This window comes from Arachis stenosperma, chromosome 3 (genome assembly GCF_014773155.1).
Source record: "Arachis stenosperma cultivar V10309 chromosome 3, arast.V10309.gnm1.PFL2, whole genome shotgun sequence".
Lineage (NCBI taxonomy): Eukaryota > Viridiplantae > Streptophyta > Magnoliopsida > Fabales > Fabaceae > Arachis > Arachis stenosperma.
This window is the reverse complement of record NC_080379.1, coordinates 3,888,841-3,911,667: the sequence shown is the minus strand read 5'-3', so window position 1 is coordinate 3,911,667 and position 22,827 is coordinate 3,888,841. Positions and strand designations below refer to the sequence as shown.

At 35.8% G+C, this 22,827-nt stretch overlaps 5 protein-coding genes across 8 annotated transcripts; 2 read left to right on the top strand and 3 right to left on the bottom strand.

The window, feature by feature from the left end:
- Nucleotides 1-59: 59 nt before the first annotated feature.
- On the top strand, nt 60-3,782 carry LOC130967696 (pentatricopeptide repeat-containing protein At2g15630, mitochondrial). 4 transcript variants are annotated; one of them, XM_057892677.1, is made up of 3 exons: nt 60-2,097; nt 2,841-2,974; nt 3,185-3,782. In XM_057892677.1, exon 1 carries the CDS (start codon nt 104-106, stop codon nt 1,988-1,990), a length of 1,887 nt encoding a protein of 628 aa, XP_057748660.1. In that variant the 5' UTR covers nt 60-103; the 3' UTR covers nt 1,991-2,097; nt 2,841-2,974; nt 3,185-3,782. The 4 variants fall into 4 exon arrangements, with proteins under 4 accessions (XP_057748660.1, XP_057748659.1, XP_057748658.1 ...); XM_057892676.1 differs by having other exon boundaries at nt 60-2,107; XM_057892675.1 differs by having other exon boundaries at nt 2,841-3,782.
- A 559-nt stretch (nt 3,783-4,341) lies between these two features.
- Nucleotides 4,342-5,746, top strand: LOC130967699 (uncharacterized). The gene has a single exon (XM_057892680.1). The coding sequence runs from the start codon at nt 4,514-4,516 to the stop codon at nt 5,498-5,500; it is 987 nt and encodes a 328-aa protein (XP_057748663.1). The 5' UTR covers nt 4,342-4,513; the 3' UTR covers nt 5,501-5,746.
- A 66-nt stretch (nt 5,747-5,812) lies between these two features.
- On the bottom strand, nt 5,813-6,674 carry LOC130967702 (uncharacterized). The gene has a single exon (XM_057892685.1). It carries the CDS (start codon nt 6,492-6,494, stop codon nt 6,141-6,143), a length of 354 nt encoding a protein of 117 aa, XP_057748668.1. The 5' UTR covers nt 6,495-6,674; the 3' UTR covers nt 5,813-6,140.
- A 670-nt stretch (nt 6,675-7,344) lies between these two features.
- On the bottom strand, nt 7,345-8,718 carry LOC130965334 (B3 domain-containing protein REM20-like). The gene is made up of 5 exons (XM_057890102.1): nt 8,650-8,718; nt 8,056-8,494; nt 7,863-7,972; nt 7,684-7,752; nt 7,345-7,581 (listed from the first exon to the last, which is right to left on the bottom strand). The coding sequence occupies exons 1-5, from the start codon at nt 8,716-8,718 to the stop codon at nt 7,345-7,347; spliced, it is 924 nt and encodes a 307-aa protein (XP_057746085.1).
- A 3,152-nt stretch (nt 8,719-11,870) lies between these two features.
- Nucleotides 11,871-14,623, bottom strand: LOC130967698 (B3 domain-containing transcription factor VRN1). The gene is made up of 4 exons (XM_057892679.1): nt 14,296-14,623; nt 12,947-13,505; nt 12,654-12,862; nt 11,871-12,563 (listed from the first exon to the last, which is right to left on the bottom strand). Exons 1-4 carry the CDS (start codon nt 14,353-14,355, stop codon nt 12,213-12,215), a joined length of 1,179 nt encoding a protein of 392 aa, XP_057748662.1. The 5' UTR covers nt 14,356-14,623; the 3' UTR covers nt 11,871-12,212.
- Nucleotides 14,624-22,827: the final 8,204 nt, after the last annotated feature.

Genomic DNA, 22,827 nt, shown 5'->3' with positions numbered 1-22,827 from the left:
AGTTAAACTATAACTGGAGAAGATCCGATACATTCAATATTCAAAGGTTTCTTCCTGCGCTTTGTGGCGGCTGTGCCTTCTCTCTCAATCACTCTCTGTGGCTATGAAGTTTCTCAGAGTCTTCAAAGTCAAACCTTCCAACTTCAAACACAGAGGAACCACCCCTGCTCCCCATTTCTCTACTCTCTCCGAACCCCAAACACCGATCTCCGAAGCCACCCTCCTCCATTCAATCCAATCCTCTCAGTGGCATTTCGTCGAACACCTCGCCCCCAACCTCACCCCTTCCCTCCTTTCTTCCACCCTCACCGCCCTCCACCACTCCCCCCACCTCGTCCACCACCTCCTCACCCTCCTCCTCCGCCACCACCACCTTCCCTCCCTTGACCTCACCACCCATTGCCTCTCCCTCTGCATCCTCTCTCGCCTCTCCTCCCCAAAACCCGCCATTGACCACTTCAAGCACCTCATTCACTCTTCCATTTCCCCCACCCAGGACATTTTCAATGAGCTATCACTTGCCCATGATCACTTCAGTGCCAAGACTAGTAGTACCATTGTCTTTGATCTTATGATCAAGGCTTATTGTGAGCTCAAGAAGCCCAATGAGGCCATGGAGTGTTTCTCCTTGATGAAAGGAAAAGGGGTTGTTCCCAAAGTTGAAACTTGTAACCAGATGCTGAGTTTGTTCTTGAAATTGAATAGGACTCAGATGGCTTGGGTTCTTTATGCTGAGATGTTCAGGATGAAGATTAAGTCCAGTGTCTACACTTTTAACATAATGATCAATGTGTTGTGTAAAGAAGGGAAGTTGAGCAAGGCAAAAGAGTTCATTGACCAAATGGATGCTCTTGGTGTCAAGCCCAGTGTTGTTACTTATAACACCATGATCCATGCTTACTGTTCGAGAGGGAGACTCAAAGGGGCAAGCTTGATCTTTGAAACGATGAAGGGTAAAGGTCTTGCGCCGGATGCTTACACTTATAACTCTTTCATTAGCGGGTTGTGTAAGGCAGGAATGCTTGAAGAGGCATCTGCAATACTTGGTAACATGTTGGAGTTTGGCTTGATTCCCAATGCAGTGACATATAATGCATTGATTGATGCTTACTGCAACAAAGGGGACCTGGGTAAGGCTTTTGCGTACAGGGATGAGATGATAAGCAAAGGCATAGTGCCATCTATGGTAACCTACAATGTGTTTATTCATGCACTGTTTATGGAAGGGAGGACAGGGGAAGCTGATGATATGATCAAAGAGATGCAAGAAAAGGGGATGAATTTGGATGCTGTTACATATAACATATTGATTAATGGGTATTGCAGATGTGGGGATGCAAAGAAAGCCTTTGAGCTTTACGATGAAATGGAGAGGGAAAGGATTCGGCCAACGCTGGCAACTTACACATCGCTTATATATGTTCTGGGTAAAAGGGACAGAATGGTAGAGGCAGATAACTTGTTTAACAGGATTCAACAAGAAGGTCTGTTGCCAGATATCATAATGTTTAATGCATTGATTAGTGGTCACTGCGCAAATGGTAACATCAGTCGCGCATTTGAACTCTTAAAAGAGATGGACCGGATGAAGGTTCTACCGGATGAAGTCACTTATAATACCCTGATGCAAGGATACTGCAGAGAGGGGAAGGTGGAAGAAGCTCGCGAACTTCTTGATGAGATGAAAAGAAAGGGGATCAAACCTGATCATATTAGTTACAATACACTCATTAGTGGATACAGTAAAAAGGGCGATATGAAGGATGCTTTTCGAGTTCGTGATGAAATGTTGACCACAGGATTTAATCCTACACTTCTTACTTACAATGCTCTTATACAAGGCTTATGCAGAAAGAGAGAAGGAGAGCATGCTGAAGAGCTCCTCAGAGAAATGGTAAGTAAAGGCATTACCCCTGATGACAGCACCTACCTGTGTGTGATTGAGGCAATGGAGAATGTTGAAGAAGTAGTGGGAAATGATGATCAATAACCTTTTGTTGGTGCTCATTGGCTCGAAGTTGAATGTGAAAATATCGGTGTTCAAGAAGAAAATCATTTACACAGAGGGAACTCGTGCGGGAACTCCTATCTTTGAAGGTTGGTGGATGTAAGTCTCTTGGAATTCTTGGCTTCTACAAGATGCATTATGTATGGGACAAAAATGTGCCTGTACCGCATATGAACAAGTTTTAATGCAGTTCTTGGGAAAGTATAATGTTATTTTGCTCATTTCTTTTGTTGTAAGATTATTATAATTTTTTTAATAATTTTCTTTCAGTTTTGTGATGTATAGCTGATGATTGAATTCGGCCTTGTTTAGTGCATAAATGACATAGAAAATTTGTTAAGTTGGTGGAAAAAAGTGACGAAAATGTTTGTTACTTTTCTAATGAAAAATCGTTCCCTTAAATAATCTGTAGCCTTAGCTTAATCTTTCCTGATATTTATGTTATGCTAATGATTTCAATCTTTGCTATTTTGCAAAGTAGACTTTCAGTTTTGACTTTTTTTTTATGAATATTTTTTAGATGCAGCAGGAATCCTATATCTATAATTCTATAAAATAACTCATGTTTGATTATCCAAAAAGACAGACCATGAAACCACCTTTTTTTATTTTTTTTCTCCCTTTGGAACTCTTCATTTTTATTTGTCCTGACATATATATATATATATATATATATATATATATATATATAAGTGATTTCACTTTGATTGGCCTTCTATTTATTTAAGTTTGCACGTAAAGGATATGGCCTAATTCACCACTTTCTAAAGAGGATACTGACTTTGTTGCTTTTTTATTTATTTGATTAACGCACGTAAGTTTCTCATTATAGGTTGCAGCACAACATCTAAAGATAAGCTTTTGAAAGATTATATTGTATATCTATATAGAAGGAAGTGGAAGTGCCTGCTGAATCTCAATCTACCTTTTGTTTATGCCATTTCTGTATATCCTTCATTGGCCAAGGTAGTTTTCTTTTCTCAGCCTTATTATGAATCTTTGTCAACCATTCATTGGCCAGGGTAGTTTTGTCCAAACATTTTTGGTTGTTCAAGAGTGAAAACTACAATTTCAATTTAAAGGAGGATGACCCCCTTGGTTAACCCTATCATTACCAAAAATTCTACTAATATGGTTCAAGAAATTGTAACCATTTTGTGTTTTTTTCATCCCAAGACTCAAATTCAAGACCATTGAAAACGGACAAGCTTGCATGTTGCTTGACCAACATGGTATTGGTAATTTGGTTGACTTATATTGCCATGCCAAATTAGGAGGGTAGATCAAATAGAAGATAGACAGGTGGCAAAAGGTAAAGGAAGATCCAAAAAGACCGTACACGAGGTAGTCAAGGGAGAATTATGGGTAAATAGTTTTACTATAGACATGATACATGATAGAATACAAAGATATCGTTTGATTCATGTAGCTGATCCCACTCAGTTTTATTTATTTATTATTTATTTTTTAGTTCTTTTAGAATTCTCAAAACTACTATAGAGAGGGCTTCATCCATGTTTAAAGGTTTACTATTTCTACAGCTGTACATCATACTATCATAGTGGTGTTGTTAATTTAACAGAATTAGTTTTGCATTTCTTCAAATGTTCAAAGGAGATCACACTTGTATTTATTCCTAATCTGATTGTTCTTTGTAATCTTTTAGAAGTCTGCAATATGATATATCATTTTATTGGTCTCTAAAGTGAGAACTTTTCAGAATGGACCACACAATACACATACCATAATGATCAATAATACAAATCAACTTATCTTATTCACATCACTATAGTGATAAAATAATATTCATAGAATCTTCCCACTTTTGCTGTCATACACAATTTTTTTTACCTGAATTCTGATGTAATGGTGAGCCAATTTCTTTACTGAGTGAGTGAGTGGGAACATCTTAAGCCACATGAATTTATTGGACAAGGTTCACTCTCCACTCCTCCAAGGGACACTTATAGCTTCGCATGCTTCAATGCAAAAAGCCAACCACGTTTTCAGTTTCACTACCAAATGGAACCCTGCATCAGTTATTGATGTTATATGGCTTGTTTTTTTCCTTTTATAGTGGAGTTACATCTTATCTTCTCAACTCTGATGCGGATTTCCATTTTGAGTCCATCAAATTTTTCGAAGAAAACACTATATCTTGAACCTTTACTTGGAAGGTTACTTTAATTTCTGATGGAAGTGTTGTCCCCATTTTCATCTTTATTAGAATTAATTGTGCCTAACACAACCCTCTAAGTTATCTTAGTAATAAAACAGCATAAATTTTTATACTATATAATAATTGAGTGAGTCTAACTCAAATCCAAAAGCTACCACAGGGAGTTAGAATTGCATAATGGCTATATCCTGAAGTGACGTGAGACTTCTAAGAATCTTCTTTCATGAAGTTGCTCAGAACAGTTTTTTCTTTTTCTGTTTGTGGAAACACATGCACCATGCACTGAGTCAAATTTTGGACTAATCATACATCATATAAAGAGCACTATGTTTCGTGAAAGCATCAATGTTTGCAAAAGCTTCATATATTTAAATGAAGAAACCAACCTCAAAGACTGGTTATCTTCTCAAGGAAAAAACTTTGGTATGGGTTCTTTTGTAGGACACATAGTTCCAGGGTTAGCACTTGCCCTTCTTGGCCTATGGCATACCATAAACACCATCAAATCTTACCTTTTGAAGGGCCCTTCTAACTTCACTGCAAGATTCTGGTACCAACTTAACACACCTCAGTATTCTAGTAGACTTAAGCACTTGCAACTTGTTTCCCTTTTGGCCTTTTCCATCCTTGCAATTTTTATGCAAGTTTTGGACTTCCCTCATTTTCACTATGCATTTAAGCTTGATAACTTTGAGCATGCAACCATGTTCATACACCTAGCTTTGTTTGCTGGTTTCGCGCTCTCTACAGAGTTAACCGATTCGCTTGACCTCTTCTCTGGCTTTGTTGGAATCTTTGCATCCTCAGTGTTTAGCCAAGAACTCTTCCTACTCCACTTTCATTCCACAGACCATGTTGGACTTGAAGGCCATTACCATTGGTTGCTGCAGCTCATAGTACTAGTCTCGTTCGTAGCATCTCTGGCTGCAACTACTTTCCCCAACAGTTTCACCTCGGCACTTGTACTTTCTATATCAGTAATCTTCCAAGGGTGTTGGTTTATAAACATGGGGTTTAATCTGTGGGTTCCTGAACTTGTTCCTAAAGGATGTGTAATGAATTTGCCAATGGCCAATGAAAATCATATGCTAGGAGCAGTTACTTGTGGCACCAAAGAGGCTGATTTTCGGGCGAGAGCATTAGCCAATTTACAATTCAGTTGGATCCTTTCCTCAATTCTGATATTTGCAGGAATTGTTTGCTTGAAACTAGCTAGAAGATACACCATTGCAGATAGGTTGGAATATGAAAGACTTCATAATAAAGGCGCTGACTCCTCCATGGCAAGTGAAGGTTTCAAGCAGCCGAAATAATCTACCTTAGTTTCAAATGAATGAAGCTTTGAGATCATGAAATACAATATAATGTATCCAACACTATGTTGGATTTTGATTGTAAGAATTCTAAAACTGTCTAGTGTATATCAAGGTAATAATATCCAATAAATGTCAGAAGCATGCTATCTCTAGATCCTGTTGATTGCTTTAATACCCTTAAAATTCAATCAACAAGTTGTTGATCTTGGACTTGTTAATTATTGTAAGGGATGTTTCTGCATACATCAATTTCTTACTGTGTTATGCATTGATAATCCAAATAAAGGGGCCTTTCCTTTTGATACCTTAATGTAAACAGGTTTCAGATTTTCCATTATTTTTCAAATTGAGGGGAAAAAAGAAAGAAAAATAACAAAAAATAACAAACTATTGAAATTGATTATTATTAAGACCAGATATCTCTAAGAAAATCAGACATATTTGTGTATTTTTGTGTATATTTCTTTGTTTTTTACCAATTAAAATTCATATAATAGGATTTAGATGCCAGATTTTTCTTTTTTCTTTTTTCTTTTTAATGTTCTATTTCACATCAAGACTAGCAGAAAGAAAGATACAATCTCTTTGATGATAATAAATATATGAATCAAATTGAAACTGTTTCATGAGCTTATTCTCACTCAGCAGCCTCATCCAGAGATGCTTCGATTCGAAGAAGAACAAATCCAACAGCAACACCAACAAGAACAAGTCCATTCATGATGGCTGCAATCTCGAAAATCTCACCTGCAGCATTGCGTGTTGAAGATGCAGCTCCTCCTCCTCGTCCACCACCTCTGGATTTTCCCTTCAATGAACTCACAACCTTTGCAAAGGATTGTTCAGTGCACAATGAAAGGCCTAATGAGGTGACATTGTTCTGCACCTTCAATCCTCCAAAAGAATTCAACCCTGCAATGTAGTAAACACTTCTCTTCCTTCTCCTTGTGGTGCAAACAGTAGCATTTCCCATCATTGTAGAAGTAGACATTATTACTGATGCTGAGCCATCACTGATATCTGAAAAGTATGCAAAGAAAATGAACTATTAAGTCACTTGTTAACAAAGAAAATTGAGATACAATGCAAAGTGTTTGTATGGATAAGGTAAGGAAACTGTGGATGGTTGACAAGAACATATGAATATGATAGCAAGTTGTGTTATGTGGCATGCAACTTTAGATGCTGTGACCAAGAAAATAAGTTTACCGTATGCTTAGTTAATAATATTCATTCCTTTGAACTATCTTTGTTCTTCTTATCTTAATCCAAAAGATTTGAAGATTTTTGAATTCTATTTGCCTTTAAAAATTGTCCTTTATTTAGCTTTTAGTGGAAAGAGAAAATAAAAAGTAAGTAACTTCCCGAATTTTTTAAACCAAAGACTGAAACTTAAAAGACAAGTAGCATTTTCGTTTTTCATAACGACTTATTTGGGATTTTTAATGGCTTTTTCTTGTGAGTTTGAATTTAGTCGAAAACATAAATTATTTTCCAACTTAAGATATTGTAATATTTGAAAACCCAATTTAAGGTTAAATTGGTTCACCAATTTCATGTAAGAAGAAATAAATTAGGACAATCAATTTATTATATTGATTCTCCAATCTTGTTATTATGTGAAATCATTAAATTCAAAAATGTGTTATTAAAGTCATTTGATGGATCTTACTAGCTAGATATTTGTGGAAAGTTAACCATAGATCTGTTTCATGCACCATATTTTTCACATGCATATATACATTGTAAAGAGAGAAGCTCAAGATGAGTATATAGACAATGAACAAGTCAAGCTCAGTTCTTAACAACATATATACATTCATATATATATAAAACAACCTCTAAGGTTGTTTCTTAACAACATAGACCTGTATCATTTTTACTATTTTCATATTCTTACTCATCTTCAGTTCACATATGAAAGTATCAGCACTTGCATTTACATTGTTCCTTCTGCAAAATCCTCCCCACCCTTTAATGCAAACTCGACCGTCTTTCCATTTGTTCGATCTTCCGGCGAAAGCAGGCCAAGGACTACTCTCAACGGTAATCTTCTCCGGCGAGTTCACTTTGATATACTGTAATAGCAAAGATAGTAGTGATCAGTTATCACATAGGTTAATTAAATGCCTATTTTATATAATTGTGAAACTGTAAAATAAAATAAAATAAAACTATACCTTGCAACATAATTTAATAGTTTCTGGGATGGTAATGGAGTACTCCTTAATGAGCTTACATGGAACATGCTGCAATAATGACATGCCATGAATTTAAATATAAAAAAGCTTGTATAAAAAGGTCTTAAAAAGTCTAAAACTTAATAGAAACATTGAAACACAGAAAGAATTAGACTAACCAGTTCATTGGGTCTGGATTTGTTCCTTTTGAAAACAAAGTATGGGTTGTGTTGATCAATAAAAGTTGCAATAATTTCTCCATACTCCTTAATATCATTGTAATTTCCCCCTAAAACCAAATAGAAAGCATGTCTCATGCTGCATAAAAACAAAGAAATCAACTGAAAAATAAAAACAAAGTTTAAAACTTACTTTCCCTTTTTCCAGGAGCTTTCCCAGCTCTATGATGATCCATCTCATCCTCATCCTCGTCCTCATCCTCATAATCTTCATCATCATCATCATCATCATCATCATCATCATCATTTTCTTCTTCTTCTTCTTCTTCTGATGACTCCTCCATCTCCACTGCCGCCTCCTCCTCCAAGGTTTGTGTCTTTTCACACATTGATGATTCAAAGATCTTGAACTCGAATGTGCTGCTTCCATCCGGATTGAAAACAATAATAACACAAGCTTCTTGTATACCATTATCCCTTACAAACTCCTTCCATCCATCATCAAAATACACCTTCTCACCAATGCAACTTGTCTTCACCCTCCATGCTCCTCCTCTTCCATTTCTCAGCATGAATTCCTCAGGTACCCTTTCTTTCATCCTTGTCAATGCCACATGCTCTTTTGGGAGTAGCTGCAAGATCAATTTAAAGAAAGAAAAGAAAAGAAGATCATTGTTTAATCAAGTCTGGATCATATCATAGTAAATTTAATAACTCATTCACTCTGTTCTTCCAAACATGAATAATGTACCATTATGAAAATACACACACTAAATTAAGAAGTTACCAATTTTTCAGAGCTAAACTGTGGAAGGAAGACTTTGAAGAAGGAGGATTGCTCAGCTGAAGTATTCATCATATCTGAAAATTCCACATTTCATATTACAATATCAAGAAACTCTGTAACTCCTTTCAATTCACAATTCACTCATAGCTGAGGAAGGGATTTTATGAATGTTTTCTACATAGCTGCATTTCTTCAAATTTGATTAACTATTAGCAAATTAGAACACAATACAAATCAAAGAGATTGACCTTTGACAAAATCATCTACTATTCCACTCTCCTCACAAACGTGCGTACCTAATCTAATTCCAAAACAAATTTTAAAAGCTTGACCTTGACAAAATATATGAAAATACATCACAATATATAAGGAAGTGCAAGCCAAAAAAGTTATAGGAAACAGTTCATAATTATGCAGAGTCTGTTAAAATTAAACAGTCTTCAATTTTTTGAGGCTGTTGAGAAAACTCAAAGTAAGTTGGAAAATCAAAGAAAAAAATATGCAAATATACACATGATTTTGTATATATCAACTACAAGTTAACACCAAAGTTTGGTACATGACTGCAGTTATAAACAATTTCCGCATAATTGATTAAAGAGAAATGAGAAAGAAGCAAAAAACCTTACCAAAAAAGTGTATATTGCAGTTCTTGATCTGCCTGGAAAAAAATATTGTCCAGATCTCCACAAAGGTGCTTTCTTTCAACGTTGATGATGCAAAACCTGAAACAAAAATAGGAAATTTCAGTAACAACATAGTAAAATAATAATGAAACCAAAACACATAACAATAGCAGCAGCATATATAGCACCAAAACACATAACAATGAAACCAAAAAGAGGAACAAAACAATGCCTTTTGGGAGGTGGAACCAGAAAGCAAGAGTGATAGAGAGAATGCTAAACAAGAAAGAAGAAATCAATTTCAGAGAATAACAAACAATAAAGAAGAAGGCATACTGGAGAGGAAGAATAACAAGATCTGCTGCGGTTTTGCAAAAAATAAGAATTTAAAATATATATTATCTGCTAGAGTCTAATTAGTGATTGACTTAAGACTTTACACTCATCACTTGCCAAATTCAATTGCATTGATGTAAATGTAATCTTTTTCATCACTACTATCATTTTTGGAAATTAGAATACTATGCTGACCTTAGCTTGCATGCATTACTATTAGGTAACTTCTTATTAAGGAGCTATCTTTTTTATTTTCCAAAGATAGGCAAAGAATAAAGCTGTCCAGAATTCAGGACAAGTGAAATAAGAACTCATCTGGGGTCTTGCAATGGAACATGCATGCATGCATACATACATACAACATTGGAATATGAGAGAAAGTCTCTGCTGGACTCCATGGTTGGTTACTATTTATGAATTTATCATAATAATATACTAATATATGAAGTGATGCTGCTACTAGTTTCATTTTTATTTATGTTACCTTAAAGAAAAGTTAACTTTAAATTTGGTATCCAAACGATTCTGATAAAAAATTCCTAAAATATCTTATCGATAAAATAATTCTTAAATAATTTGAAAATACGATAAAAGTAACCAATATTATATTTTTTTATAAGTGACAAAAAAAATTTGTATTTAACAAATAACTTATTTATTTTATTCAAAATTTTGTGGCAACATTTAAATAAATATTTAAAGAATGCACAAAAAATTTAAAACAAAATTTAATCTCTAAATTTTTTTTAATTTTTTAAAAAAATTTAGTCATTTATAATATAAAACTTTTAAAAAAATTCACTTGATATAAAATTACTAAAATTTGAGAATAAAAAGATTTAATTTTTTAATGATGTTTGCAAAAAATTGAATTAAAATATGATCTCTAAAATATTTTTTTAAATATATATTTAATATTTAATTTTTTTATTATATTCTTCGATCTTTCAAAAATTTATTTATTGTTAATATCTTTTAAAATTATTTTTATCACGTAAATTTTTAGATACTATTTTAGAAGTTTACTGGATTATGAAATCAAAAACAGTAATACTACTTGATGAATATTTTAATAGCCTGCGAGATTGACACATGGGATTTTCTGGACGAGTGAAGAAATATGAAAGCAAATTTTCATTTTTAAGATGTTTTTCATTTATAACTTTAGGCATTACATTACATTCAATCCAACAATAATAGTAATATATGTTGTCGCTATCAATTTAATAAAGTATTTTGGAGTCCATTTTCCATCAATAATTTATGATAATTTTATAAAATATTTAAAGCATTATGAATCAAATTAAAATTTGACTCAAATGATAGAGACTAAAATATTTTTTTTTTTCTATTTTGACACACTTCTTTTTCCTACAAAAAACCAAACGCAATAGTATAAATTCACGATCTTCTAAGATTCTCAGCAACCAACTCTTCAAAGCAAAATTGCAGGATACACGTTACACCATTTATTAGAGCTATATAAAAAGGGAAAAAAATTGACTAACTTAAAAGAAAGAGAAACAATTTATTTAAGTTTCTTAGCCTCTTCCAATGATGGATGTATGATGTATCCTTAAAAAAAATACTAATTTTATTTTCCAGTATGCTATATTGAGTCAAGCTACGGCTTTTAACTATTAACAAAAATACAAATTTTATTTAGAATTAAATTTACATTTAATTAATAATTAAAAGAAGTATGAATCTACTTAGTATATAAAATAAAAAATATTCAAATTCTTTCTCTGCATGTGGACAAGTAGTCCCAACCCCATGGGATTGCATTGATTTTTCTATTTTACCTATATATTTGTAAAGTAAGATAAGTTAGTAAAAAAAAAAAGAGCTATAGTTAGGAGTAAAATTAAACTATTAATAAAAATAAAAATAAAAATAAAATATGGTATTAAGAAAAAAAGGGGGAAATCTATATAATCTTTGTGATTCAAGATTATGTTTTAAACTTGAATATCATGTCAAAAAGTCTTTGTAACATTATTTCCCAAGCAAATGGTGTTCATGGTTAATCAGAGACAAGTAATGCATTCACATTACTTGCTTCTTTCTCTTCCAAGATAACAAAATTTCTTGTGTTCTAAAAACATGACATTATGATTGGACCTACATTAGTACAAACAAAAAGTATAGAATGACAGCAATCAAAGGGTATACAAGTAGCACTTTTGTTAATTAACACAGCCTAACATGCATATCAAGTTACAAGGAGGATAAATGTGAAGATGAAGCAATAAAATATAAAGTCAAACTTAAAAAACCATAATTTGAAAAGCATCTTAACAGTTATGGGACAAGCAATGATTCAGTTCAGAAAAAACTAGATTGCAGTTGAACAATCTATTTACAACACAAGTCAATAACAGCAGAGAAAAACAGACACTACTAGGTACTAAGAGTACAAATAACTATGTTCCACTCGAGTCATCCTGAAATGTTTATCAACATAGAAAAAGAAAAGAAAAGCATCCAAGTTCCACGTGACAGAAATCAGATGAATAACTGAACACACAGAAGCAAGAGGAGTCATTTGATTGATACAGAGTAGGGGGCGGTTATCGTGACTGAAGCCGCCGCTAATTCCTAACTTTTAGGTGATGTAAGGAGATGCTGCTGCATGGGGCTTCTCAACAGCTTGGCCTGGTTCTCATTTTGGGTAAGCAGCAAAGGAGGGCTCAAGAATTCTGCCTCGTCGGTGACACGAAATATAGTAACTTGCAGCACTACTTCCTTCATTCTAAGCAGCTCAAACACACAGACGTCGCCTTCGCCTAGATTGTTGTCTATCGCAAATTCGAACCATCCCTGGCTTAACTTAGCCCTACCCGTTCGATAAAGGCAGCGAACTGGCCACTGTCTCCCATCAGGGTGTTGAAGTTTGATGAATCCCGAAACACCATTCAAATACTTTTCTGCAAAGCAAGATGGCAAGTACTGAAATACAGAAAGAAGTGATTAGTATGCCGGATATAAAGCTGAAGAAGAATAACAACATATGTCGTGGTGAATTTCACGGGATCATACCATTATGCATCCCCTATATAGATAGGAGGGCCGCAGGACAACCCGGCAGAAAGGATTAGATGGTTCAAATGCTTTCGCTTCGTTGACAGCCTTTTCTCTTTCCTCAGCCGTCACGGTTCTTTTCCTTGCAGAAGCACTTTCATAGAATCTAATGCGCATTTCTCTCTCCTCTTCTTGTTCATCAGAAGCTTCCTGGCCTTCTGCACTTCCTGAAATGTATTGACCATAAAATTCAAGGTTTCGATAACCAAATCCTAGAAAGAAAAGTTAGTTATAACTTAATTATAGCTTACCAGGTTCAGATTTACGCTTCTTTCTTGCAGTTTTTTTGGCCTTTTCCTCGAAAGAAGCACGCAATTTCAGTTCATCAGTAGATTTTTTAAACTCAATTGCATTAAACTGAAGACCTATATCTCTGGCACTTTTCGCAGGAAGAGCATTCCCGCCCTCACCCCAGTTTACACTATTAAGTTTTGACCCGTTAAATAGATTCTGCAAGGCCGGTTTGGATTCAGTGAAGTCTTCATCTTCCATTTCTTCAAAAATTTTGAGGCGATTCGCAAAGTAAGATCCTTCATTGCTGCTTCGTGTGGGTGATTGATAATTTATCTCAGCAGTAGCCAAATTAAAAATGTGAACACTGAAATTCGACTTTCCTTCGTATCTGAAAGCTAAAAGGTATCCAACACCGATGGAATAGCGCTGAACAAATTCTGCCCAACCATCAATGAACCAAAATTTGTTGTCTACCTTTTTCAGTCCCACGCGCCACGAACTACCATCGGGAACAGACAGGTTAACAAAGGAGGAAAGCTCACCCCCATATTTTCTCAGAAAATTATCTGGTACTCTCTGCAATTCACAGATCAGGTTACGCATATTAAATTGGAGACCTATATTGATTCATTTCAAACATGCAATGTTCTATGTTCTGAAATCCATTTCAACAAGTTCAGCTTTAAGGAAAACTAGAACACTTGAAATAATGTGAATAGTGAAGCTCAAATCAAATGCCAAATACAGTCATACAGATATCACATACAGGCTCTGAAAAGATGCCAAATATTTCTAGGTTTAAGTATTAAAAACAGTTTCACTCTATCATAATTGTCTCAATAAAGGTAGTGCCAGGAAATAATACCTAATGTCAATACAGAACTAAATTTATGAACTTTTCTTCAGCACTATCTATCAAAACAACAAGGGTTCTAGCAATTTTAGAGTAGATTTCTCTATATGGAGAACATAGTGAGAGATTCAAGAGCAAAACTACTGTAATTAATTAAATAAAACAATCACCACACTTTACAAAGTCCACAACTAACTCCAGTTTCAGCTCAGGCAAGAAGCAGCATCTTAAAAAGTCCTATCACCATTAACCCTATTCATCACTAATAATCCTTCATAGCAATTAAACAAACTCAATGTTCAAAGGACACACAACCGTGTATTTCAACAACCCCAAAGAAACAAAAATCCAAACTTGCGAAAAGAGGGCAAGACCCAGAAACACAGTCTAACAGATTCTTCGAACTCTCACTCAAATCTCTTATAAACCTAATCATAATTGATAATTCCTCAAAAAAACAAAAAATACACACAAAAACGGAAACAAAGAGAGAAAGAGAGAGAAGATATGTACCAGTTGCTTGGATTGGAGAGTGGTGGTTAGAATAACCTTATGGAAAGAAGGGCGAGGCATTTTTTGGGGGGTGAAGACCAAGAAAGAAGGCTCAAAGCATAACAAGTTTTGTTTTTTTGTTAACCCTTTGATCCAAAGTTTTCAACTTTGGGCTCTCTAATTACTGGGATTTTTCTTTTTTTCTTTTTTCTTTCTTCTTCTTCACCTCTTCACTTCAGATCTGCTTCTTCACTTCACACCCTTTCTGTTCTTCACCCTCTCACTACCTTCTCTGCTTTTTGGGTCAAACAATTTTTTTTAAATAAAAAAATTAAACAATGATTCCTAAAACCTTATAAAAAAACAAAAAAAAAAAGACCTCAACGTGTTGGTGACCTACAACCTTATTAAAAGCTAACGAGTTTCTGACTCGGTACCGAGTCACCACCACAAACTCGCTCACTCGGAGCCTTTTTTGTTTTTTTCTTCTTTTTAATTTTTTTTCCAGATTTGGGTTTTTCAATCCTAAATCCCTCTTGTTTTTGCTTTGCCTTTGGGGTTAGAAATTGGGAAAAGAGTGTTTTTTTTTTTTATTTTTAATTTTTCTCTTTTTTTGGGTACAAGAAGAGAGCTATTTTTTAATGGGTCCCTAACTTTGTACCGGTTTTTTTTTTTTTGACAGGTTACTTTTGTTATTTTTACTAATTAGTATAATATTGAATATTCTTTACCAAAAAAAAAATAATATTGAATATTGAATAAGTTAATTATAACTATAATCCTTTTAGTAAATATATTAATTAAAACTATAAGTTATAGAATTACCATTATTTTGTTCAAAAAAAAGAATATAAGAAAAATGATATCTTTTTATAATCTATTCTACTCATTTTAAATTAAGTTTTTTTTATTATAATTTTTTTACACTAAAATTAGAATTAAAATTTACCAAATTATGTTATATAATCTTATCGAAACACATAGTTCACTAAAATATACATATAAATATAAATTTTATAGAAAAAAGCTCTTTTTTAGTAAAAAAATATAAAAAATAATTATCAACGTACATGTAGTATAATTGTTGTTCATACCTTAATTCAGCATAAAAATTAGACCCAAATAAAAATAAAAGGCTCGACCTAAAAGGGTGTTTTCCACCATATACCCAACCTTTTTTTAAGGAGGTCGGACACAATAAAAAAAGTCTAGCTCCACTTGCCCAAATAAGTAACTGTCTTCTCGAATCTCTCCAACTATCTATATTTATCGTGAAAGATAGATCCTAACAAACTCCCAAGATAAAGGGAACGGTTATCCATCAATAAAGGTGGAACTACTTTAACAAAAGTGATTATCAACTCTACCATAAATACACTGACACCCCTTAGGTATATACATGTTCTAATCTACTAAACACTGCTTAAAACATTTGCTAACTTAAGTATCGAAGTCTCTTGCAGGTACCACCCCCCACCTCCTCACAAGGAACTCGGACGGCGGCATCTCGACACCAAACAAGTTAGACGCTGCCTCAGAAGGATCTTGGACCTCACGTCCAAACCCAAATCAACGTTTTACGTAACCCTCGAAACAATTGTTTTCTTAATTATAAAAAAAAAATTTCTCTTGTGTCAATCTTACAACATAATGAATATAAAACTTGTTAGAAACAAGAGACTAACCTAGAGAAAGAATGGTGTATTCTTGAGTATATTCAGACTGATACAATGTACAGGGGTATATATATAGGTGTTAGAACAATTAAAGCAATAAAAGCGTAATATCCTACGATAAATATACATATATGCTAAATAATACTAATTAATTTAATTGATCCTAATTATACTCTAACATCTCCTCTCAAACTCAAGTGGGAGCTAAAGATACCATCTTAAATTTGAACACTAAAGTCTGAAAACAAGTAGAATGATGAGCCTTCGTAAAAAATATCAGCAGTTTGATCCAGAGTTCCAACAATTACGAGACGAACAACATCAATAAAAAAGCGTTGCAGGACAAAATGACAATCAATCTCAATGTGTTTGATGTTTTCATGAAAAATATTATTATAAGCAATCTGAATAGTACTGCAGTTGTCACAATAAACATCAATTGGAGATGACTGAGGGGCACCTGAGTTTTCAAGAAGCCAACGGATCGAGACAACATCTGTGGTGGTGTCTTCGAGAGCACGATATTCACCTTAGGTGCTTCGAGTAGTGAACATTTGTTTATTGGCTCGCCAAAAAATGAGAGTCACCAAGAAACAAACAATAATCAGTAGTAGAACGACAATCAGTTAGATCACCAGTTCAATCAGCATCTGAGTACGCCTGAAGGGTTAAGAATAAATGGGCAGAAAAACGAAGACTATGAAAAAGAGTGCCTTTGCTATAGCAAATAATGCGAAGAACTGCAACATAGTGAGTAGTACGAGGAGCTGACAAGAATTGACTAAGAATATGAACTGGATAGGCGATGTCTGGTTGTGTGACAGTCAAGTAGACGAAACCTCCAACTAACTGTTGATAAAGAGTAGGGTTATCTAAAACAATGACATCCATAAGAGTAAATCGAACATCAGGCTCAAGATAGGTAGACTCAATGCGATTATCTGTAATTCCGGCTCAAACAAGAAGATCAGAAGCATATTTAGCTTGAGAGGGATAGATGCCATCATCTGAGGATATGACTTCAAGGCCAAGCAAATAATTGAGAAAACCAAGATCTTTCATCTCAAAAGTGTGGTGAACGGATTCTTTAAGATCAGAGATACTATCAACACCATCTCCAGTAATGATCATATCATCAACATACAAAAGTAGAAGAATAACCTCACGTTCACTTTTACGAATAAATAGAAGATTCTCATGAGGGATGCAAGTGAAACCGAGATTGCATATAGTGGTGCTGAACTTTTCAAACCATTCACGAGAAACTTGCTTAAGACCATAAAGTATTTTACGAAGGAGACACACTTTGCTAGAAGGACGAGGATATTCCCCAGTTTCATATTGACCTTTTTTTTAATTCTCATTAAAAAATTCATTCTTCACATCCATCTGACTGAGAGATTATTTTCTGACCACAGCAATGGCAAGGAGAGCGCGAACAAATGTGAGACGAGTAACATGAGCAAAAGTCTCTTCATAATCAATACCATACTTTTGTGTACATTCTTGAGTGACCAATCGTGCTTTATAATGGTCAATAGAACCATCAGAGCAAGTCTTGATTTTGTATAATCATCTACTAGCCACAATTTTATGATCAGAAGGAGGATCAACCAAGTCGCAAGTGTGTGCTTTTTCAAGTGCCTAGATTTTTTCGTGCATTACTTGGTGCCAATTTGAATTTGTGGAGGCTTCTCGAAATGACTGAGGTTCATGGTGATAAAAAATAGCAAAAAAACAATGATAATCAATAAGATGAGGAGATAAATTTCTTATCCTAGAAGAATGATTGGAGGGAGGAGGCATGATAGCAGGAGCAAGATCATCGTCCAGTCTGAAATCATCATGAGATGGAGAAGGCGGAAGAGTAGAAGGCTCGAGAGGTTGACTGGAGATAGAACATATAGAATCATCACTAGAAAAAAGATCAACATTGGGGTTAGTGAAAAAGGTGAATGGGTAGAAAGAATGGACTCAAATGAGGAGAACTTAGAAAACATGCAATGCTCCTAGAATACAACATGACGAGATATACGAATACGTCTAAAAAGAGGATCCCAATAACGATAACCTTTGTGTTCAATGCCATAACCAAGGAAACAACACATGCGAGATCGAGGTTTAAGTTTATTATGTTCATGAGATTGAAGGAGAATAAAAAAGACACAACAAAAAACTCAAATAGAGTTATAATCTGGAGAAGTACGATAAAGATGCTCAAAGAAAATAATGTTACCAAGGACAAAAGAAGAGAGTCTATTGATAACATGGACAGCAGTAAGAACAGCTTCACCCCAAGTATGCTCAGGACACAAAGAAGAAAGAAGCATTGCACGAACGGCGTCAAGAATGTGACGATATTTACATTCAGCCCGTCTATTTTGTTAAGACGTATCAGGACAATAAAACTCAGACAAAATACCCTATTCAGCAAAAATAGTTAAAAAGTTTGGAATCACAGTTAGGGGTGGCAAAGCGGACCGGCCCTTTCTAACCCGTCCCGCCCCGCCTAGGCCCGCCCTATTAACGGGGCGGATTGACCTGTCCCGCTAACTAAAATGGGTTTAAAATGCTAGCCCGCCCCACTTTATGGCGGATTGGCGGGTCGGCGGGTTAGCCCGCTTGACTCTTTTTTTTTTTGAAAAATAAAATTTATTAAAATTAACCAAAAAATAATAATAAAAAATTAATACAAATAAAAAATAGTCAAATTATAATATAATTTTTTTACTTTTTTTATTTTTATAAAAAATAGTCAAATTATAATATAATTTTTTTTACTTTTTTTTTAATTTTTAACTTCAATAAAATTGTTCAAAATAATAGTTGTCAATAAAATCATCTTTATTTTAAAAAATAAGTCACATAATTTGAGCATATATACGAAATTGTAAAATAAAATAAATAAAGTTAATAACTAAAAGAAGAATAAAAACAAAAAATGAAAAAAAAGTGTTTAAAAATTATATTATTATTAATTTTATAATAACTATTTTATTTAATAAAAAAATCTTTGGCCCGGCGGACTGGCCCGCCCCGTCCCACCGAAACCTGCCAATTTGGCGGTGCGGGTTTGGCGGGCTTTTTAAATTTAGCGGGCTCAAAATCCTAGCCCGACCCGTTTTTTAGCGGGTTCAGCGGCTCGGCCCGTTTTGCCACCTCTAATCACAGTATTCCGTAGCATTATCACGGGTTGAAGAACGGGTCCATGGCACGTGGAATGCGGAACGCTGCTGGGCCGTTGATCCTGGACATGGATCCAATAGTGCTGGAGGCGTCTGGAGGGAGGAAGAACCTGAAGCGAACAACGTGCTTCAGGCGGCGCGTCTGATAGTTGCTAGAGACGATTCTGGACTCGTTGAACTCGTGATGACGAGACGAAGATGGTGGTAACGGTGATGACGAACTAAAGCGTCAAGAAGAAAAATGAAAATCAAGGACAAAGAACACTGATGGAAGAAAAAACAAAAGGGCTATGAACTAATTTTTCTAGAGAAAAAAAAATCTATGCTTTGATATCATATTAGAAAGTGGTAAGTATGGTTTTGGTCCCTAATGTTTAACGCCAGAATCGAAACCGTCCCTCATCTAATTTTCGTATTAAAATCGTCCTTAACGTATTTTTTCGTATTAAAATCGTCCTTTTTTTATTTTTTTGGACAAAATTACCCTCACCCCTACCAACACAATTACATGCTCCACCACCACCACCAACACCAACACCACCGCCACAGCCTCCACCCACAGCACCACCAACACCACCACCAGCACCAACACCACCACCAACGCCGCCACCGCCGTCCCCCTCCCCCCTTTTCCCCTCCCCATCTTCCATTCCCCCAACCTCCACCTCCACCCCCACCCCCGCGTCCCCTCCCCCCCCCAACCCCCATCCCCACCCCGCGTCCCCTCCCCCTCCCCGTCTTCCCTTCCCCCAACCTCCACCCCACCCCCGCGTCCGCTCCCCTCCCCGTTCCCTTCCCCCCACACCCACCCCCACGTCCCATCCCCCTCCCCGTCTTACCTTCCCCCCACCTCCACCTCCACACAGAGAAGCAGAAACAGAAAATCAACAATTCAAGCACAAATTTAACAAATGCAGAAACAGAAAGTAACAAATCAACAAATCAACACAGCCAAATCAACAAATTCAACAGAGAAGCACAAAGCCAAATAAAAAATTCAAAGCACAAAGAAGCAGATGCAGAAGGCCATGCAGGACCACCGGCAAACTCATCATCAGAACCAATAACCGCAAGAAGCTGAAGTGGCGAGGCGGCGAGGAGCAGCGGCGACGGTGGCGCTGGCTTCCCTTAGTGGCTAGGCGGCAAGAAGCAGCAACGCGAGTCCTTCTCCCTCTTCGCATCTCTCTCTGTCCGATCTCTCTCCTCTGGCGTGGGTGGCTGGCGCGACGGTGAGGGTTCGGCGAAGAGATGAGGGATGGGCAATGAGATGGTGAGGGCTGGGCGCAACTGGCAGTGAGGGGCTGGGCGCGGCGGTGAGGGCTGGACCTGGCGGTGAGGCGCTGGGCGCGGCGGTGAAAGCTGTGCGTGGCGGTGAGGGGCTGGCTTCCCCTTTCCCCTTTCCCTCCCCTCCCCTCCCCTCCCCGATGCGTTTCCCCTCCCCCCCCCACAACACGTTTTTTTTATTTTTTTAATTTTATCTTTTTTATTAAAATAGAGGTAGTTTAAGAATAATATAAAAATTTAGAGTTAAGTCTCAAAGTAGTCCCTGAACTTACACTCAAGCTTCAAAGTAATCCTTGAAGTTAATAATTCCTCAAATTCGTCCCCGAAATTGCACTCCGGGACTCATAGTAGTCCCTGAGACATTTTCCGTTCATCAGAACCTTAAAACGACGTCGTTGAACCAAAAAAAAATATAAAAAAAAAGAGCGTAGCGTAGACCCCCCAATTCGAACAAAAAAAAAGAAAAAAGAAAAAAAAGAAAGTGTAGCGTAGAACCCACCCCCCTCCTAATTCCCACTCTGTTCCATCCCCCATCCCCAACCTTCTCCTTCCCCTTCCCCTTCCCCATCTCCATCCCCATCCCCAACCTTCTCCATCCCCATCCCCATCCCCATCCCCATCTTCTTTCCCTTTCCCTTTCCCTTTTCTCTTCTAATTAAATGGGTCATGCAACTAGCTTCATTCCAAAGCATCCAACTCGTTTGTCTCAGACCGAAAAATCCTTTCAAATTTCTTTATCATCAACGACCATCACTGCAAACCAAAAAGAAATGACAAATTTAATAACAATCTATGAAATCAATAAAATTCTAAACACTACTCTTCCCACTCTCATCATCGCTCTCACACTGTCCGCCGCTCAACCTCTGCCGCACAGCACCAACAACCACTCGTATCTGACTCCTCCTCCTCTTCCATCTTCACCTTCTCATCTAGCGGCGACAATAACAACAACCAAAACATATATGTGAAAGGGAAATGGGAAGGTTGGGGGAAGCAAAAGAGGAAGAAAAAGGGGAAGGTTGGGAAAGCATAAGAGGAAGGGAAAGGAAAAAGGGTTGGAGATGGCGAAAGGGAAGGGGAAGGGAAAGGGGTTGGGGATGGGGAAGGAGAAGGTTGGAGATGGGAATGGAACAGATTGGGAATTGGGAAGGGGGGTAGTTCTACGCTAAGGAGAAGAAGAAGGGGTTGAGGTTCGGGATGGGGAAGGGGAAGAGGATGGGGATGGGGAAGAAGGTTGGGGATGGAACAAATTGGAAATTGAAAGGGGGGGGGTTCCTACGCTACACTTTTCTTTTTTCTTTTTTCTTTTTTTTTTTTTTTGAATTGGGGTCTACGCTACGCCTTTTTCTTTTTTAATTTTTTTTTGTTCAAAACGACGTCGTTTAAGGTTCTGATGAACGGAAAATGTCTCAGGGACTACTATGAGTCCCGGAGTGCAATTTTGGGGACGAATTTGAGAAATTATTAACTTCAAGGATTACTTTGAGGCTCGAGTGTAAGTTCAGGGACTACTTTGAGACTTAACTCAAAAATTTATTAAAAAGGATGATTTTAATACGAAAAAAAACGTTAAGGACGATTTTAATACGAAAATTAGATGAAGGACGGTTTCGATTCTGGTTTTAAAGTTTAGGGACCAAAACCATACTTACCCCTATTAAAAACAAGAGATTAAACTGAAGAAAATATAGTATATTTTTTAGTGCGTTCAGAATGATACAATATACAAGAGTATATACAAGTGCTAGAAAAATTAAAATAATAAAAATATAATATGCTATAATAAATATACAGATATAGTAAATAATACTAATTGATCTAATTCATCTTAATTATCCTCTAACAAATTTATTTGAAAATAAGATATTATCCAACGAATATATAGATATATTGTTGATAGTGCGAGATAGGAATCATCCATACCAATATTTCTTATTGATTTTTTCAATGTATATATTTTTTTTCTTTTTTTTTTCTATGGAAAATAACACCATAAGTAATAACTATCCGTATTAGGTATTTATCTTTTCCGCGTAGAAAAAGTTTCGTGACGTATAGCACACAACAATTTTTATAGGTAACAACATATAATTAGGGTTACTTTGAGTGAAGGATTGTTTTTATTTTTTTTTTATTGAAAATAGAAGAGAAAATCATTAAGCCAAACCATAGTTTGTCTTTAAACTCAATTTAATTCGATTAAAATTTGTACAGTATGAATCAAATCAATTTGTTCGCTCTTGATAAAATAAAATTGTTAGGTTCAAACTTCAAATATCATATTAATAATAACATTTGACTCAATTACTAATTGCAGAAATTATAAGCATTTTATACAAAGTACTAAAAAAAAATTGTTTTCTATGTACCAAAAAAAAGATCAAAATGGAACTTAGATTTCATAG

Excerpts from the sequence above, each read along its gene's own strand:
- LOC130967696 (XM_057892677.1), top strand. The coding sequence starts at position 104 with ATGAAGTTTCTCAGAGTCTTCAAAGTCAAACCTTCCAACTTCAAACAC.
- LOC130967699 (XM_057892680.1), top strand. The coding sequence starts at position 4,514 with ATGTTTCGTGAAAGCATCAATGTTTGCAAAAGCTTCATATATTTAAAT.
- LOC130967702 (XM_057892685.1), bottom strand. The coding sequence starts at position 6,494 with ATGTCTACTTCTACAATGATGGGAAATGCTACTGTTTGCACCACAAGG.
- LOC130965334 (XM_057890102.1), bottom strand. The coding sequence starts at position 8,718 with ATGAATACTTCAGCTGAGCAATCCTCCTTCTTCAAAGTCTTCCTTCCA. Across the intron at positions 7,753-7,862 it reads AATCCAGACCCAATGAACTG|CATGTTCCATGTAAGCTCAT; the intron begins GTTAGTCTAATT and ends TCATTATTGCAG. Across the intron at positions 7,582-7,683 it reads CTATTAAATTATGTTGCAAG|TATATCAAAGTGAACTCGCC; the intron begins GTATAGTTTTAT and ends TTGCTATTACAG.
- LOC130967698 (XM_057892679.1), bottom strand. The coding sequence starts at position 14,355 with ATGCCTCGCCCTTCTTTCCATAAGGTTATTCTAACCACCACTCTCCAA. Across the intron at positions 13,506-14,295 it reads CTCTCCAATCCAAGCAACTG|AGAGTACCAGATAATTTTCT; the intron begins GTACATATCTTC and ends TGTGAATTGCAG. Across the intron at positions 12,564-12,653 it reads TATATAGGGGATGCATAATG|TACTTGCCATCTTGCTTTGC; the intron begins GTATGATCCCGT and ends TCTGTATTTCAG.